Source organism: Nicotiana sylvestris, chromosome 4, assembly GCF_000393655.2.
Source record: "Nicotiana sylvestris chromosome 4, ASM39365v2, whole genome shotgun sequence".
NCBI lineage: Eukaryota > Viridiplantae > Streptophyta > Magnoliopsida > Solanales > Solanaceae > Nicotiana > Nicotiana sylvestris.
Window position 1 is genome coordinate 176,972,831 of NC_091060.1, and position 15,084 is coordinate 176,987,914.

Genomic DNA, 15,084 nt, shown 5'->3' on the forward strand with positions numbered 1-15,084 from the left:
ACAGCAAGAAATTGACGCGAAAACTAGAAGCCATTTTATTGCACACAAGTCTAGTCGAAGTCATTTTGCAAGTTACTTGGCAATACTAGGAAGTATGTACTTGGACCATTGTCATTTTCTCTTTGCCTAATTTAGAATGTTCTCACTGTTTAACACCAGAATAGATCTATTCTTAGAGGCGTAACATGAAAATAAATTTAATGACCTTAAAAATTGATGGTCTTGATTTGTTGACACCCACTTGTCTCATGGGTAAATCCTTGAGGTCAAAAGCTGGTTACCCATAGGCCAAGTAAAGAGTAACACTTGTTAAACTTGAAAAGAGGGCCACTCAAAATGTCCTATTTGTGCAAATCGCCCGAAATCATGACTCAAACTTAAGATTAAGGGCCCATATACTTGTGAAAGGCCCAAAGACTGAAAATAGTATGGGCTAATTAATTTTCGGACTGAGAATTAAAAAATAGTTCGAGTTTGTAAAGTCATTGAAAAATAGTCGCTATTTTGCTGAAACACGAGAAGTTCCAACATAATATGCGTGATTATAGAGTTCCTGCATATAAACTTCCAACATATTATATTGGAACTCCAGCACACAGAAAGTTCCAGCATAATATGATGAATTATGAAGCATATAAACTTCACGCATATTATGTTGGAACTCTAGAACTCATATGTAAAAAATTTGAACTTCAGCATATTATGCTAAAAAAAATTTCATATTTTTTAGTATATTTTATTTAGATTTTATCTTTACGTAAAAAGTGACTAAATTTCTATTACGGTAGTTATTTTTCAATTAGCAATTCTATTTGGCTATTTTTTATTTTTTTTCCACCTAAAAACAGCACTAAAATACCCGGCAAGCTCTACTGCTTCTCTGTCTTCAATCATTTTGCACAAAAAACGAAGCAGAGATCACTGATCGGAAACTCAAAAACTGTGCTTTGAGCTCTCTCTAAAATGCAACAAGGCGATTACACCAGTTCCAATCCCTATTACCACTATCCTCAGAACCCTAATTTGGGCCATAATTCAGCTCCGATCCCAAACCCCATCCCATCACCACCGTCATACGCCTCTGCTCCGCCGTTCACCGCCACTTACATTCCCTCTTCAGATTACTCTTCTTATCCCTCTTCTTACCCTCCCCCTTATCCCGATTTACTTTCCGCTGCTCCAGCACCTCCCTTACAATCCTACAACCCTCCACCACCAAGACCGGCGCCGGCGCTGCAACAGCCTCAGCCGTCCTCTCCATTTCCTTCATTTGAATCTCATGCTCATTCGCAGCCTCAACAGCCTTATTATCCTTCAGCTAATTCTCCGTATCCTTCAAATTACCCAACTCAATATGATCAGAGTGGGCCCTACTTTGAGGAATCTGGGGATAAATATGTAAATTATGGTTCGGGCAGAGGAGGTGAATTTGGGCAAGATATTTATGGTGATGGAGTATTTGCTTATAAAGGTAGTAAATTAGAGCCATATGGGGCACGAGGGACTGCTCCAAAGTCATCAACTTGGTCAAGTTTTGATGATTTTGGAAGGCCAATTGGGTATAATTCTTCTCCAAAGGGCAAATTATCAGCTCCAGCCGCGAAGATCGTGAAGGCAGTACCCAAGGTGGATACACAGCAGGATGTGAAAAGTGGAGTGCAGAAGTTTAGAGTAAAGTTATTAGCCGAAAGTGGAGGACAGAGTACCCAGGATGTTCTTTGCCAGGTAAATATTGATATGGAGAAAACTATATGTTTTACTTAATTTTCGGTTTTATTTTATTTGGTATAATAATGATATGAATTGAGCTTAAATGAAAAAGTGAGGATTGATGTAGCCGACTTCCAACTTGTTTGGGGACCGAGGCGTAGTAGTTGTTGTTGTTGGTATGAAGAAAAATGCTTTTATCGAAAATGTTTTCTTAGAGGAAATCATTTTTCAGTGTGTTTGGTTTCTTTGAATTATGGAATGATGAACAACATTTTCCACCAAAATGGAAAATAACTTCCATCACTTATGGACAGAAGTCAGCTTCCTTTACAAACATCTCCAGCTCTTAGTCCATATCTCCTGTTTCAATCAACATTTAGAATATTTGAAAACCTTATGTCACCAAAAAAACTCCCTTTATTATAAGCAAATTGACCCAGAACTTGTTTTCATAAATGAAGCATTTTATAACGGCTTCCCTCCTTACAAAAGGCATCTGCATTTTCCAGTTTCATGCCTTATGGAATACTCTCTTGACCAATTTCAGTGCTTGATTTCGTATTAAGGCATTTAGCATTCTTGCTAAGAAATTGCCAAGTCATCTTGGTCTCTTGTATCTCTGAGATTGTAACACCTTTATTTTGGATCATGCCATTATTTAATATCTTGGGCCTTGGGGTCTCGATTGTAGATTTTCGTTTCTCTCACCTTTGGTGTGTATCTTGTCATGATCCAAAAGTGGTGCAAACTTCTCTACTGAGTGCAGGGTCCTCTCAAGCCTGATGAAGTTGTTTTATCCTGTGCGTAGTCTTGAGCCGCTAAGATAAACAGTTGATAAATGTATATCTTTTTGTTAAAATCTTCTAGCTATGTTTTGTGCTTCAACGAGGAAGATGCTTCCCTTTTTGGTCTGTGCCTGTATGCTCTAAATGGGCTTCTTGTCTTGGTGCATTATATGTCTCTATCTCTTAAGTGGTCAAGCAAAAAGCAGTATTCTAACTTTGAATCCTTCTTGTGGTGCATTTCAGATTGGCTTGGATGGAATCCGCATGTTGGACCCAAGCACTAGCCGGACGTTAAGAATATATCCTCTTGACACGATAACTAGATGTGACGTAAGTGCTTCTTGTTCTTTCTCTCCATGTCCAACCATGTGTGAGAACACAATTTTATTATCTTTACCTTCCTGATATGACGTTGAAAGAGTTTTCTCTTTTTTCTGAAATGACTTTATGGACTGAAACTTGAACATTGATATTGTTGGCAAGGGCAGCCCGGTGAGTTTTGTGGCCCAAAGCAAAACTTTACGAGGGGCCTTAACTTTTTTTTTTAACAAAAAATTATTTATTTATTTGAAGTTTATTTTTCTAGCTTTTCTTAGATACAAAGTTATTAATAATTTTTTATAATCAATAACTCCTAATAAGTCTTTCTTAATTGACAATATAGCTAATCCATTTAACCTTTCTTGAAACGTTATTAATCTTAGGTAAGATTCTATCAATTTTAATTTTAAAAATATTTCCGCTGAAGCAACTGTAACAAGAGTTATTAACATAATTCCATAAGCAATAAAGGCATTTGACAAAGAATCAAATCTTTTTATTTGACTGAGTGTATCAATTAAGCCGTTATCTTCTAATTGTAGTATTTTCCTTCATACCTTAAAGGAACATTCAAGATTAAGGCAATATTTTTTCATTATCTAGTGATCTTAATTTTTATCGCTAAATAGAAAATCAAAAATATTTTCATATGCTTTGAATTGTTCAAATCTATTTTTGAAGTGAAAAAATAGCCTTGTCTACTATGTTTAAAAGTAATCAACTCCAAAGGACTTTTTGAAAGATTTTGAGATTTTATTATCAACATTCTTATTAAATTGTTACTTCCTATATATCATACATTTCTTACAAAATTCGGGTTTAATATTCATTAAGTGCAGTTTTTGTTGGCAGAAATCATAGCAATTGCAAATCCTCCTTCTCTATATTTATTAAAGAAATGAATCAAACATTTTCACTTTACGGAATCTTTTTTTAAACTTATACTTAGCCTATTAAGTGTAACAAAAAATGGGGCCTCTACAAATGTGGGGCCTAAAGCAGTTGCTTTACTTGCTTTATGGAAGGGCCGCCCCTGATTGTTGGTTTGCAACATTGGCTGCTGGTAATGGCATGAGGAAGATTTGCTATTATGTTATATGGTGGAGAAAGAGATGAGTATGGAGTTGAGGGCATAAATTGTTTACCGATTTGCGACTGGAATCTTGTTTTAGAAGTATTTCTAGGTTTTTCAGATACGGCGTTCATTTAACAGAATGCATAAATATGTCGGGGGCATGATATTTTTGTGCATATGAACATGATAGTTTTGTATTTGAGATTGCTAGACGGATTCCAATTCAAGATTCTAGCTGCACATCGAGTACCTGAACAATATTTTCCCTCAACTTCATTAAAGCACATTAGATTTGTCTTTTCCCCCAAGATTCTAGATTTTCCACCTCTTTGAATCTTTGCTGAATATTGCTGAAGTGGTTCCTGTTTTGTTCTTTAGGTAACTGATTCATCTACCTTTGCCTTCTGGTCAAAGAGTGCGGTGGATATAGAACCAAGGCGTATCAGACTGCAGTCAAACAGTTACACAACCAGTACTCTTTTAGATACAGTCACGGCAGCAACTATACAGGTTCAAATCTGTCTTTCCGTTTTTAGTATTTGGGATCCCAGTTTGTTTTATCTTTTAACTGTTGTGATTGATGTTTACTGCTCAAAAAAGAATCCATTATTCATGTTATCAGATTGCTTGATTTTCTTGTCCTGTGTGTATCTATAATTTGGTAGCTTCAAGTATCAAAGGATATGAATTTGTAGGTTAATTTATCAAAATAATGAACTTGTAGCTTATAGTAAGTTAGCCAACTGATGTGTTGGCTTTCTTGGTTATCGCTTAGCTCAGTGTACCACTTTGTCTTTCTTGGTTATGGTTTTACTTAAACCTCCTCATTTCATAGTTCTTGGTTATCGATGTGCTCAGAGTACCAGTTTGTCTTTCTTGGTTATGGTTTTACTTAAACCTCCTCATTTCAATAGTTCTGTCCCATATTATTTATCTAACAATGTTTTTTTGGAGGAAAGTGCAATAGATTGGAGTCTGGACCAGATGGAATGAATCAAATTTTTTATTTTCATTTTCTTTTAGGGCATCATTGACGAATTTACAAACAGGGAAATTGTAAATTCCTGAATATTCATTCTTATATGGACCAATTTTTACCTTCTTTTATGTCAAATGTCTTTAAATGACTTCACACCAAGGTTGCGTTGATATACTAGTTCCATCAAGTGTGCAACATCCGTTAGGGCTTCACTAAAATCTAGCCATCCATCTATATAAAATGGTTTCTCTTTTGATGAACAAAAACACAAATGAATAGCGAGAATCTTGACTCTAGACAATGGGTTTTCAACTTATTCAAAAGTCATACTACTCCTTTCTCTTCATATTAACTAAAAAAGTCAAAAAAGGACTATATCTTTTTTATTTAATAACCGTGGAGTCCGGGTCAGCATGCACGCACGTTGACTAATTTCACAGGATAACTGCTACCTCCTCACCAGCAACAGCTACCGGGTAACTCTATCCACCAAGGCTTGGACAGATGGGAAGAATCACCCAATGTTTTTTTGTCTCCGTTGGGACTTGAAACTGAGACCTCATGGTTCTAACCCACTTCATTGACCACTAGGCCATACCCTTGGCTGCTATATATCTTTTTCATGCTACTTTCTTTCTAGCATCCAGATTGCTTGTCTACCATATTGCTAGTGGTTTTGTCACTGTTCTGTGCAGGACTCACTTTATGTTAAATATGGAGTATTTGACGGACCGTAGTTTCAATGCGAATATAAATGTAGTAGACGATGGTCCTCATCCTACCCATGCTTTTTGATGAAGTAAGTAGAATATATCATAAAATGCATCAGGAAGATGCAAAAGTTACAAAAGAAGTGAGTTTGACAGCTCATTTACAGTTGAGTGCTACAAAACTAAAGAGCTGACAAAGTCCAAAAAAACATCAGAGTTGTTTACGGTAGTAAGGTTAGCCCAGTGAAACAAATTAACCAAACATCTAGCCTTTAAGCAACCTATTGAAGTTGATAATCCATCAAAACATATACTATTCCTTTCGACCCAGATACACCAAAAAATGCTTGCAGGTACCATATTCCAGACTTTCTTGATGGTTCTGTCAACTTCCCTTGAGCTCCAGCTCACATATGCCTCTCTGGCATTGAATGGCATAGTCCAGTGTAGACCAAAAATACTAAGAAACATGTTCCATATGTCTGTGGCTACTGAACAATGTAGGAGAAGATGGTTAACAGATTCTGAGTTCACTTGACACATGTAACACCTGTTGGCCAGTGGAAAATTTCTTCTGGTGAGGTTGTCTTGGGTGAGGCATGCATCCTTTAAGGCCAACCAGCTGAAGCAGCAGACTTTGGGTGGCAGTTTTGTCTTCCATACTAGTTTCCAAGGCCATAGATCAATCATCATACTATTGGAGCACATTTTAGCATACCCTGCCTTGACAGAGTAAGTTCCATCCTTTGAGTTTCCCCATTTCAGTTTGTCCTTCAGCTGAGTGTTTATAGTGCGATTCTCCAATAACTTTAGCAGGTCTATGTAAGCCTCCACCTCCCAATCTTGCAGGTTTCTTCTGAGGATCGGGTTCCATGTGTTGCCTTCTCTGTTATGAGCAACAAGGGATTCTGTATTTCCTGCAATAAGAAAGAGATTTGGAAAAGCTTCCTTTAGTGTTGAGTCCCCTATCCATTTTTCAGTCCAGAATTTTGTAGTGGCCCCGTCGCCAATCTGAAAATGAATGTTATTAGAGAAAGCTCCCCTTGTGTATGCTCTTCCATAATCCTGTGCCATAAGGAGTTCTAATTCTGTTGGTACACCAATGGTTGAGTCTACCATATTTTGCTATGATAACTTCCTTCCATAAGCCAACATCATCTTGATTAAACCTCCGGTGCCATTTCATCAACATACTTTTGTTATGTAAGGCTAGGTCCTTAACTCCAAGTCCACCAAGTGCTTTCGGAAGTGTGACTTTGGTCCATTTCACCAGGTGAATCTTGTGACTGACGTTATTCCCTTCCCATAGAAAGTTCCTTCTTATTCTGTCCAATTGCTTTTGAACCTTTGCTGGGATAGGAAAGAGTGCCATGAAATAGGTGGGTATGCTATCTAATACACTATTGATAAGGGTAAGCCTGCCACAAAGAGATATGTATTGCCTCTGCCACGTAGCCAATTTCTTCTCAAAATTTTCAACTACTGCATTCCATATCTCAGTAGACTTGTATTTGGCACCTAAAGGAAGACCCAGATATGTGGTAGGGAAGGAGCCTGTATTACAACCCATAATGTCTGCTAGTTCTAGCAAATTTGGTACCGAGTTCACTGGGTAGATAACACTTTTGAGCATATTAATGTGCAGGCCAGACATAGCTTCAAATAACATAAGAGTATTACAACCTCATCCTACCCATGCTTTTTACACAAACAACAGCAACTGACTATCCTCCTTGTACTTCTAAAATATTTTGTCATCAAGATAGTAATCCATGCTACCCCGTGATAGAGCCACCTTTTGGATGCCTCGAATTTCTATAATGTCTTCTATATGGTCCTTGGGAAGGTAACGTAAATTTTATGGACTCCTATAAATGTTTTCTCTAATGACTTGGACCGCCTTCATTTTATAAATGATGTAGTAACTTAATAGTTCGTGGATGACACTGTCCAGACAGCTTGGTCGCGCCCCATACTTTTTATAATTGCACATATTTTGTATGAATTTGCTCCTTATCCTGTTCTCAGTCCTTCATGCCATCTTTTCTAAGAAGTGAGCTACTGTGGCTTTCTGTAAGAGTTGAAGGAAGTTCTTCCTTCTGGGATATATCCTGACATCATGCATCAAACCAAAGCGGTACCTGGTTACCATTTTCAACCATACAAAATCTTCCTTTTCATAATGCTATTCCATTGAGTCTTCCTATATAAGGTGGTAACGTCATTGGAGAACCACCTATATTGAGCATATCGCCATATCCATATTTTGCACTAATCATTCCTCTCCAGCTTCCTCCTCAAATGTGAAGCTCCATAATAAATTTCTCAGAATAGCTCAGTTGAATTTGTTGAGTCTAATGGAAATATGAGGATACTTGAAATAGTTGAGAGTCAAATGACGATTTTGCAATCCGAAGCTAGTTGCTAGAGGAAGTAGCACGACAAAGAGCAAAGTGGAGCATTCACAGAAATGGTGTAAGCAGAATGAAAGGCGCAACAGTTAGCGACTGCCCAAACCATCCGAGAAGGCAAATAGACCCGTTCACCAGCAATTGTTGCAATTCCCTCTAACTGCGCCAACTGCTCCACTTTTCCTTTCCCCTCTTGCTTCAACACTGTTGATTTCAATGTATGTTGTAAAGGAAGCAAGAATCTGTATGATGAATTAAATCATTCTCTGAGATTTAACATTGGAGTTTAAAAGAGGGATTGACATCGATATTTATTGAAGCATTACTGTAAAAATACTACTTTAGCTTTTCAAATGGACCATTTTCTCCCCATTTCCACCCTCTCTTCAAAATGTGCTTGGTGCATTCTTCTCTTTCCTCTCCCTTTCTAAAATCTGCTTAGGTGCATTCTTTCCTTCTCAAGATATGCATTATTATTTCCTTTATTTTTTTCACCCATCTTGAAGGCTGATTTTTGAGATCTGATATGATAATGGATAAAATTTCTTTACCTTATCAAAAATGAATTAATTTTTTTTACTGTGTAACTTTCCTTCCCATGCGCGTATTGAAGGAATGTGAGTGTGCACACAAACACATACATATACTGCTTGAAGAAAAAAGAAGGATTGAACGTCAAGCAGTATGTGCATCTGCACACATATGTAAAGATCTTGAAACTAACATTTCTTTTTCTTCGAGCAGTTCAAGGAGATAGGTGGAAGAATTAGGCCTTCTGAGTCTCCAAAGTTGTCTGAACAGCCTACTGAGAAGAAGAAAGGTTTAGTTGATTGGATTAATATAGTGAAGCCGGTCAATGAGGAGAAAGATCACTGGGTAACATGTTTTACTTTATTTGTTTTTCTAATTTGGATATAGATTTGTTTTGCATGCCTCATTTTTACATGATTAGATGTTAAGAGTAGAAGTCCATGAATATATTGATCAACTATGACTCTACTTTCTCGTTCAACAAAAAGCAAAAAAAGTGTGATTCTTTTCTTGCCAGATTTTTCTCATCTATTTTCTTTTCTGTTTTCTCCGCATCTATTTACTGTATCGCTTCAATGTACTTTTGGCTAATCTTCAAGTCTCTTCACCTGGTTATTCAGTTGAGATGTACTTCCTCTCTCAAATATTTTTGGCTTTCCTATCTGGTTTCCTTAGTTTACAGTCACATGCTTCATCAATCTAAGATATCTTCAGTTTGAATACATTATAGATGTAGAATCAGGTGTACAGTAATTGGAATTCATGTCTGGACAAATATGCCTGAAGTTTGCTTTTGGTAATTGTAATTTTTTAAAATTCATTCTTTTAAAAGAAAACCTGTTAAAAAATGCTCATAAGTTGCCAAAAGAAAAGGTTTTACTTCTGGGTTTGGAAAGAACCAAATGATTGGTATTGTTTACTCCATAAAAAACATTTTATGCTAATATCTTGCCTATCCAGTATTTTTATGACCAGCTGAATCGAGGTTTAGTGAGACGTGCTGCCACACATATGTCTCTTAGTAATCTACCTTAGTGTCAGTGAGGTGCTGGAAGTTCCATTATGCTAGAACAATTAATTTTCATTAACTCATCACCATTTTGTCAGGTTCCTGATGAAGCAGTTTCCAAGTGCACAGCTTGTGGATCAGCGTTTAATGCTTTTGTGCGCAAGGCATGTCTTGTGCTTACATATTAATTATTCTTGCTTGCACTATCTTTTACTTAAAGAATGGGTGAGAACAAAAAGAGAAAGGGGTGAGTTGATTTACTTCCACTAATAGATGATAGGTGCTACCAATTAGTTGAGAATTTATTTTAGGCATGTTAATACGTTTACTTTTAGGTGCCTGCCAGTAAGAAAATATAGAGAACTTCTAGTATTTTCCCTTTTTATTTTGCAAAATAACTGTCCTGAGATGAATTTAAATTGGGAACACGGTCAATGAAGATTCAAATAGTCGACACCAACTTGTTTGGTACTAAGGCATAGTAGTAGTTGTTGTTGTAATGAGAGTTGATTGTTCTTGTTTGTCTGCTAAAAATTTTAAGAGAAGTAAAAGAAATATTTCTTATGCTTCTCCATAAAGATGTTATTTCCTACTTTCACCAACTTCACTAGGGTTGAAATTGCAGATTTGGAGGAATGGCTCTTACCCTTCTTCTTTTGATTTTCAGACAGGATAATAATGCCTTCCCTCTTGCTACTCTTTCCTCTTTTCACCACAATCAAATATTAGTTATCCCGATATCTGGTTCCTTAATCTCTCTCCCCAACTACCTATGTGGACGGAAAAAAGAAAAGCTCTTCAAATCATCCTCCTAACAACAACATCATCCTAGTATAATCTCACAAGTGGGGTTTGGGGAGGGTAATATGTACGCAGACCTTACCCCTACCCCGAGGGGCAGAGAGGTTGTTTCCAGGAGACCCTCGGCTCAAGAGAGCAACAAGAGAAGATATATTAGTACTATCAATAGACTCATAATAAAATAACATAAAATACATAACATAAAATAACAAAATAACAGCAATATAAAAAATATAGAAAATACGAAAAGGATGGAAAGTATACTAATATCCAACAGATAAAGCCCTGCATCAGTAGCTGATCAGTAGCATCCTAAGACTAACTCCTAACTGGCTAGTCTCACTCTAGTGCGCTATAGAAATATTCACAACTTCCCCCTAACCTACAACTTTAATGCTCGACCTCCACAATTCCCTGTCAAGGGTCATGTCCTCAGTAATCCTAAGTCGTGTCATGTCCTGCCTGATCACCTCTCTCCAATACTTCTTAGGTCTCCCTCTACCTCTCCTCGTGCCCACCACAGCTAGTCGCTCACATCTCACTGGTGCATCAGTGCTCCTCCTCTGAATGTGCCCGAACCATCTGAGTCTTGCTTCCCGCATCTTGTCCTCTATGGGGGCCACACCCACCTTCTCTCTAATATCTTCATTCCTAATCCTATCCATCTTTGTATGCCCGCACATCCATTTCAGCATCCTCATCTCTGCTACTTTCATCTTCTGGATGTGTGAGTCCTTAACCGGCCAACACTCGGTCCCATACAACATAGCAGGCCTAACCACTGCTCTATAAAACTTACCTTTTAGTAACGGTGGAACTTTCTTGTCACACAAGACTCCCGTCGCTCCACTTCATCCACCCCACCCCTATGCGGTGTGTGACATCCTCGTCGATCTCCCCGATCCCCTGAATAACTGACCCAAGGTACTTGAAACTACCCCTCTTAGGGATGACTTGAGAGTCAAGCCTCACTTCCATTCCTTCTTCCGTCGGCTCGACCCCAAATTTGCACTCGAGGTATTCCATCTTCGTCCTACTCAACCTGAAACCTTTAGACTCAAGGGCATGTCTTCAAACCTCTAGCCTCTCGTTGACGCCGCGTCGTGTCTCGTCAATTAGGACTATGTCATCAGCAAATAGCATGCACCAAGGCCCTCCCCTTGAATATGATGCGTTATGGCATCCATCACTAGGGCAAATAGGAAAGGGTTGAACGCAGACCCTTGGTGCAACCCTGTAACAACCGGAAAATGGTCGGAGTCGCCTCCTACTGTCTTAACCCGAGTCTTAGCTCCATCATACATGTCTTTAATCACCCTAATGTAGGCAACCGGGACCCCTTTAACCTCTAGGCATCTCCATAGGACCTCCCTAGGAACCCTGTCGTACGCTTTCTCTAGATCGATAAACACCATGTGGAGATCCTTCTTCTTATCCCTGTATTGTTCCACCATTCTCCTAATAAGGTGGATGGCTTCTGTGGTAGATCGCCCTGGCATGAACCCGAACTGGTTATCTGAAATAGACACCGTCCTTCGCACTCTCATTTCTACCACTCTCTCCCATACTTTCATGGTATGACTCAGTAATTTGATACCCCTATAGTTGTTACAGCTCTGGATATCACCTTTGTTTTTATACAGCGGAACCATTGTACTTCACCTCCACTCTTCAGGCATCCTATTAGTCTTGAATATAACATTGAACAACCCAGTAAGCCATTCCAAGCCTGGTCTACCCACACACCTCCAAAGCTCAACCGGAATTTCGTCTGGCCCGGTAGCTCTGCCCTCCTCATCTTACGCATTGCCTCCATGACCTCATCGACCTCAATGTCCTCACAATAACTTAATTCATGGGGGCTGTCGGCATTCCTCAATTCACCTAGCACAATATCCTGATCCCCTTCTTCATTTAGAAGTTTATGAAAGTAGGTCTGCCATCTCCTCTTAATCTGGTCATCCCCCATCAAAACTTTGTCGTCATCATCTTTTATGCACCTCACTTGGTCCAGATCCCGAGCCGTCCTCTCTCACCTTAGCGAGTCGGAATAACTTCTTCTCCCCTCCTTTGTTCCCTAGTTCCTCATACAGACGAGCAAAAGCTGTCGTCTTAGCCTCCATTACTGCCATCTTCGCCTCCTTCCTAGCTACCTTATATCTCTCACTGTTCGCTCTCTTCTCCTCCTCTCCAGTGTTCCCTACGAACTGCAGGTACGCCGCCTTCTTCGCTTCCACTTTACCTTGGACAACTGCATTCCACCACCAGTCTCCTTTGTGGCCACCGGTGCGGCCCAAAGATATCCCTAACAGCTCTCTCGCTGCCTTCCTTATACAGTCAGCCATCGTCGACCACATAGTGTTTGCGTCCCCACTACTTCTCCAAGCTCCCATTGCCAATAACCTTCCTTCCAACTCCTTAGCTTTATCCTTAGTCAAGGCGCCCCACCTAATCATCGGACGGCCTCGTACTGACCTCTTCTTCCTCCTTATCCTAATAGCAATGTCCATCACCAAAAGCCTATGTTGCGTTGCTAGGGTCTCACCTGGGATAACTTTGCAAATCATCCTCCTAAAAATTTGGAAAAAAGGAAAAAGAAAAAATGGAAGCAGAAGTTGTTTATGCATTGTTGTTTATTAATAGAAATTGACTGGTCCAAAAAATTGTTTATAAGAGACAAGGGCAATGACATTTAGATTTTGTTTTCAGCATCATTGTCGGAATTGTGGAGATATTTTCTGTGACAAATGCACTCAGGGACGAACTGCACTTACAGCTGATGAGAATACACCAGCTGTCAGAGTTTGTGACCGATGTATGGTATGCATTAACTAACACTTTGCTCCTATTATCACTGCTTATTGTTCATTCTCAATTGTGTTTTTGCTCTGGCCTCCTTGTCAAAGAAATTATCCTTTAGAGGTTAAAATAGAAATGTCATAAACCTTAGTCCTACTTCCTTTTTGATAACTTTTTTGATCAGTCACTTCCTTTGGAAAGAATAACAATGACTTTTTCTTTCTCATGATAAATGCACAGATCATGTGGAACTCACTTTGTAACTCATAAGTGCACTAACAAGTTGTATTTTGCCAATTAGATCCTGCTTTCATTTTGTTAACTACATCTTATGGCTTTCCTTCAGGCTGAGGTTTCTCGTAGGTTGAGCAGTGCAAAGGAAGCTGCAAATCGATCAACTGGACTGCAAAGTCATGAAGACCTTGCCAAGAAGCTTCAGGTGGTTTATTATTGAATTTTCATCAACTCATGCTTTAGCTTACCTGCAGAAGCAGACCCCACACGTGTTCAACCCATGTATTCATCTAAATCTTGCACATATATGATTGCTCTTTGTAATTTAAAAACCAAAAATGAATATAAAAGCAAAACCAAAAACACTGTAACCTTCTGCAGCTTTGTTATGCTAAAGAGATTTATATGAATTCCTCTGGCTACCTTTCTATGTGAAGAGCAACCAGAGGACAGAATGAATGTAGGAAAGATTGATCATCTTTAATGTTTGACCCTAATTTGATGTTTAAATCCTCTTGTTATTCTCAGGAGGAGATGGAGAGAAACCGCAGAGAATCATCCGGTAAGTTATATCTGCTGAAATACCTATGCTCATATTTAATCAAAGTGTCTTTGGGAGGTTCTGTATTCTTGTCAATCCATCTATGCTCATATTTAGTCAAAGTATCTTTGGGAGGTTCTGTATTCTTGTCAATGCATCTGAAGAAGTGGCTTGAGCCACTTGGACTTGTGATGCAAAGCTTTATTGGTTGCTGATCTCTTGCACAATTAGGTTCTCAGTCTCTTGTTTCCTATTTTGTATGTTTGTCTCCACTACTAAACATCAGGCAAGAAACATCATCCTGGCATATCTACTTGCATCAGTTATAATGAAGAAGGGTTCGAATTGAAGAAAAATTATTGGGATAAACTTTGAATTGCTACGCATTACTGTGGGGGATGTCTTTAGAAAGACATTTCTCGAATTTTTTTTTTATCCGTAAATAGAATGGGAAACATTACAACTTTTATGCATCGTAGCTTTATGTTGCTCAATCACTAGGTGTTTTCTTCCTACGGTACCGTGCTAGTGAGAGGTAGCAGGTACCAGGTGGATAGTTGAGGTGCGCCCAGGCTAGCCCAAATACCACTGTTATTCAAATAAAATATTTTTTTGGCTTATATTCATCAGGGAATAGTTCTAGATGATTATGTGCTAATTCTTTTATTGAGTTAGGTCTCCTAGCTCATAAAGATTTTCCGGTTTCAGGCTCAAGGTCAGATCATTCGGGGAGGATGAAAGAGGTTGCTTGCCCTACTTGTACAGTGCACTTGCAGGTTATTGATCTTAGCCTATCTATTTGAATATTGATGAGCTTAAAACCTTGGTTTGCATTTTGTATAATTGCTAATTCTAAAACGGAAACTGCAGGTTCAAGTTCCCAGCTCGGGTTCAGAAACTATAGAGTGTGGGGTTTGCCAGCATCCATTCCTCGTCAGCTCGCACTGATTTCTGATGTTTTGTCTATGGCTGGATTGCAAATTCTTTTCTGGTTTTGTTTGTTCTTACGTCGTGCATGCATCTGTTAATAGTTGGATTTTTGTGACATCTTTGGTTGATCACTTGATCCGTTTGTTCCAACCAGGCAATTTGCTTGTTGATCTGTACTAGCACGAAGAAATCTATCACACGTTTTTTTGATGAAGAAAATTTAAAGTAATTTGATTCCTTTAACTAAA

General features: G+C 38.6%; 1 protein-coding gene across 1 annotated transcript; it reads left to right on the top strand.

The window, feature by feature from the left end:
- Positions 1-861: 861 nt before the first annotated feature.
- LOC104223158 (protein FREE1) lies at positions 862-15,084 on the top strand. The gene is made up of 10 exons (XM_009774530.2): positions 862-1,725; positions 2,739-2,825; positions 4,270-4,401; positions 8,736-8,867; positions 9,630-9,695; positions 13,042-13,152; positions 13,478-13,570; positions 13,894-13,927; positions 14,615-14,682; positions 14,777-15,084. Exons 1-10 carry the CDS (start codon positions 964-966, stop codon positions 14,852-14,854), a joined length of 1,563 nt encoding a protein of 520 aa, XP_009772832.1. The 5' UTR covers positions 862-963; the 3' UTR covers positions 14,855-15,084.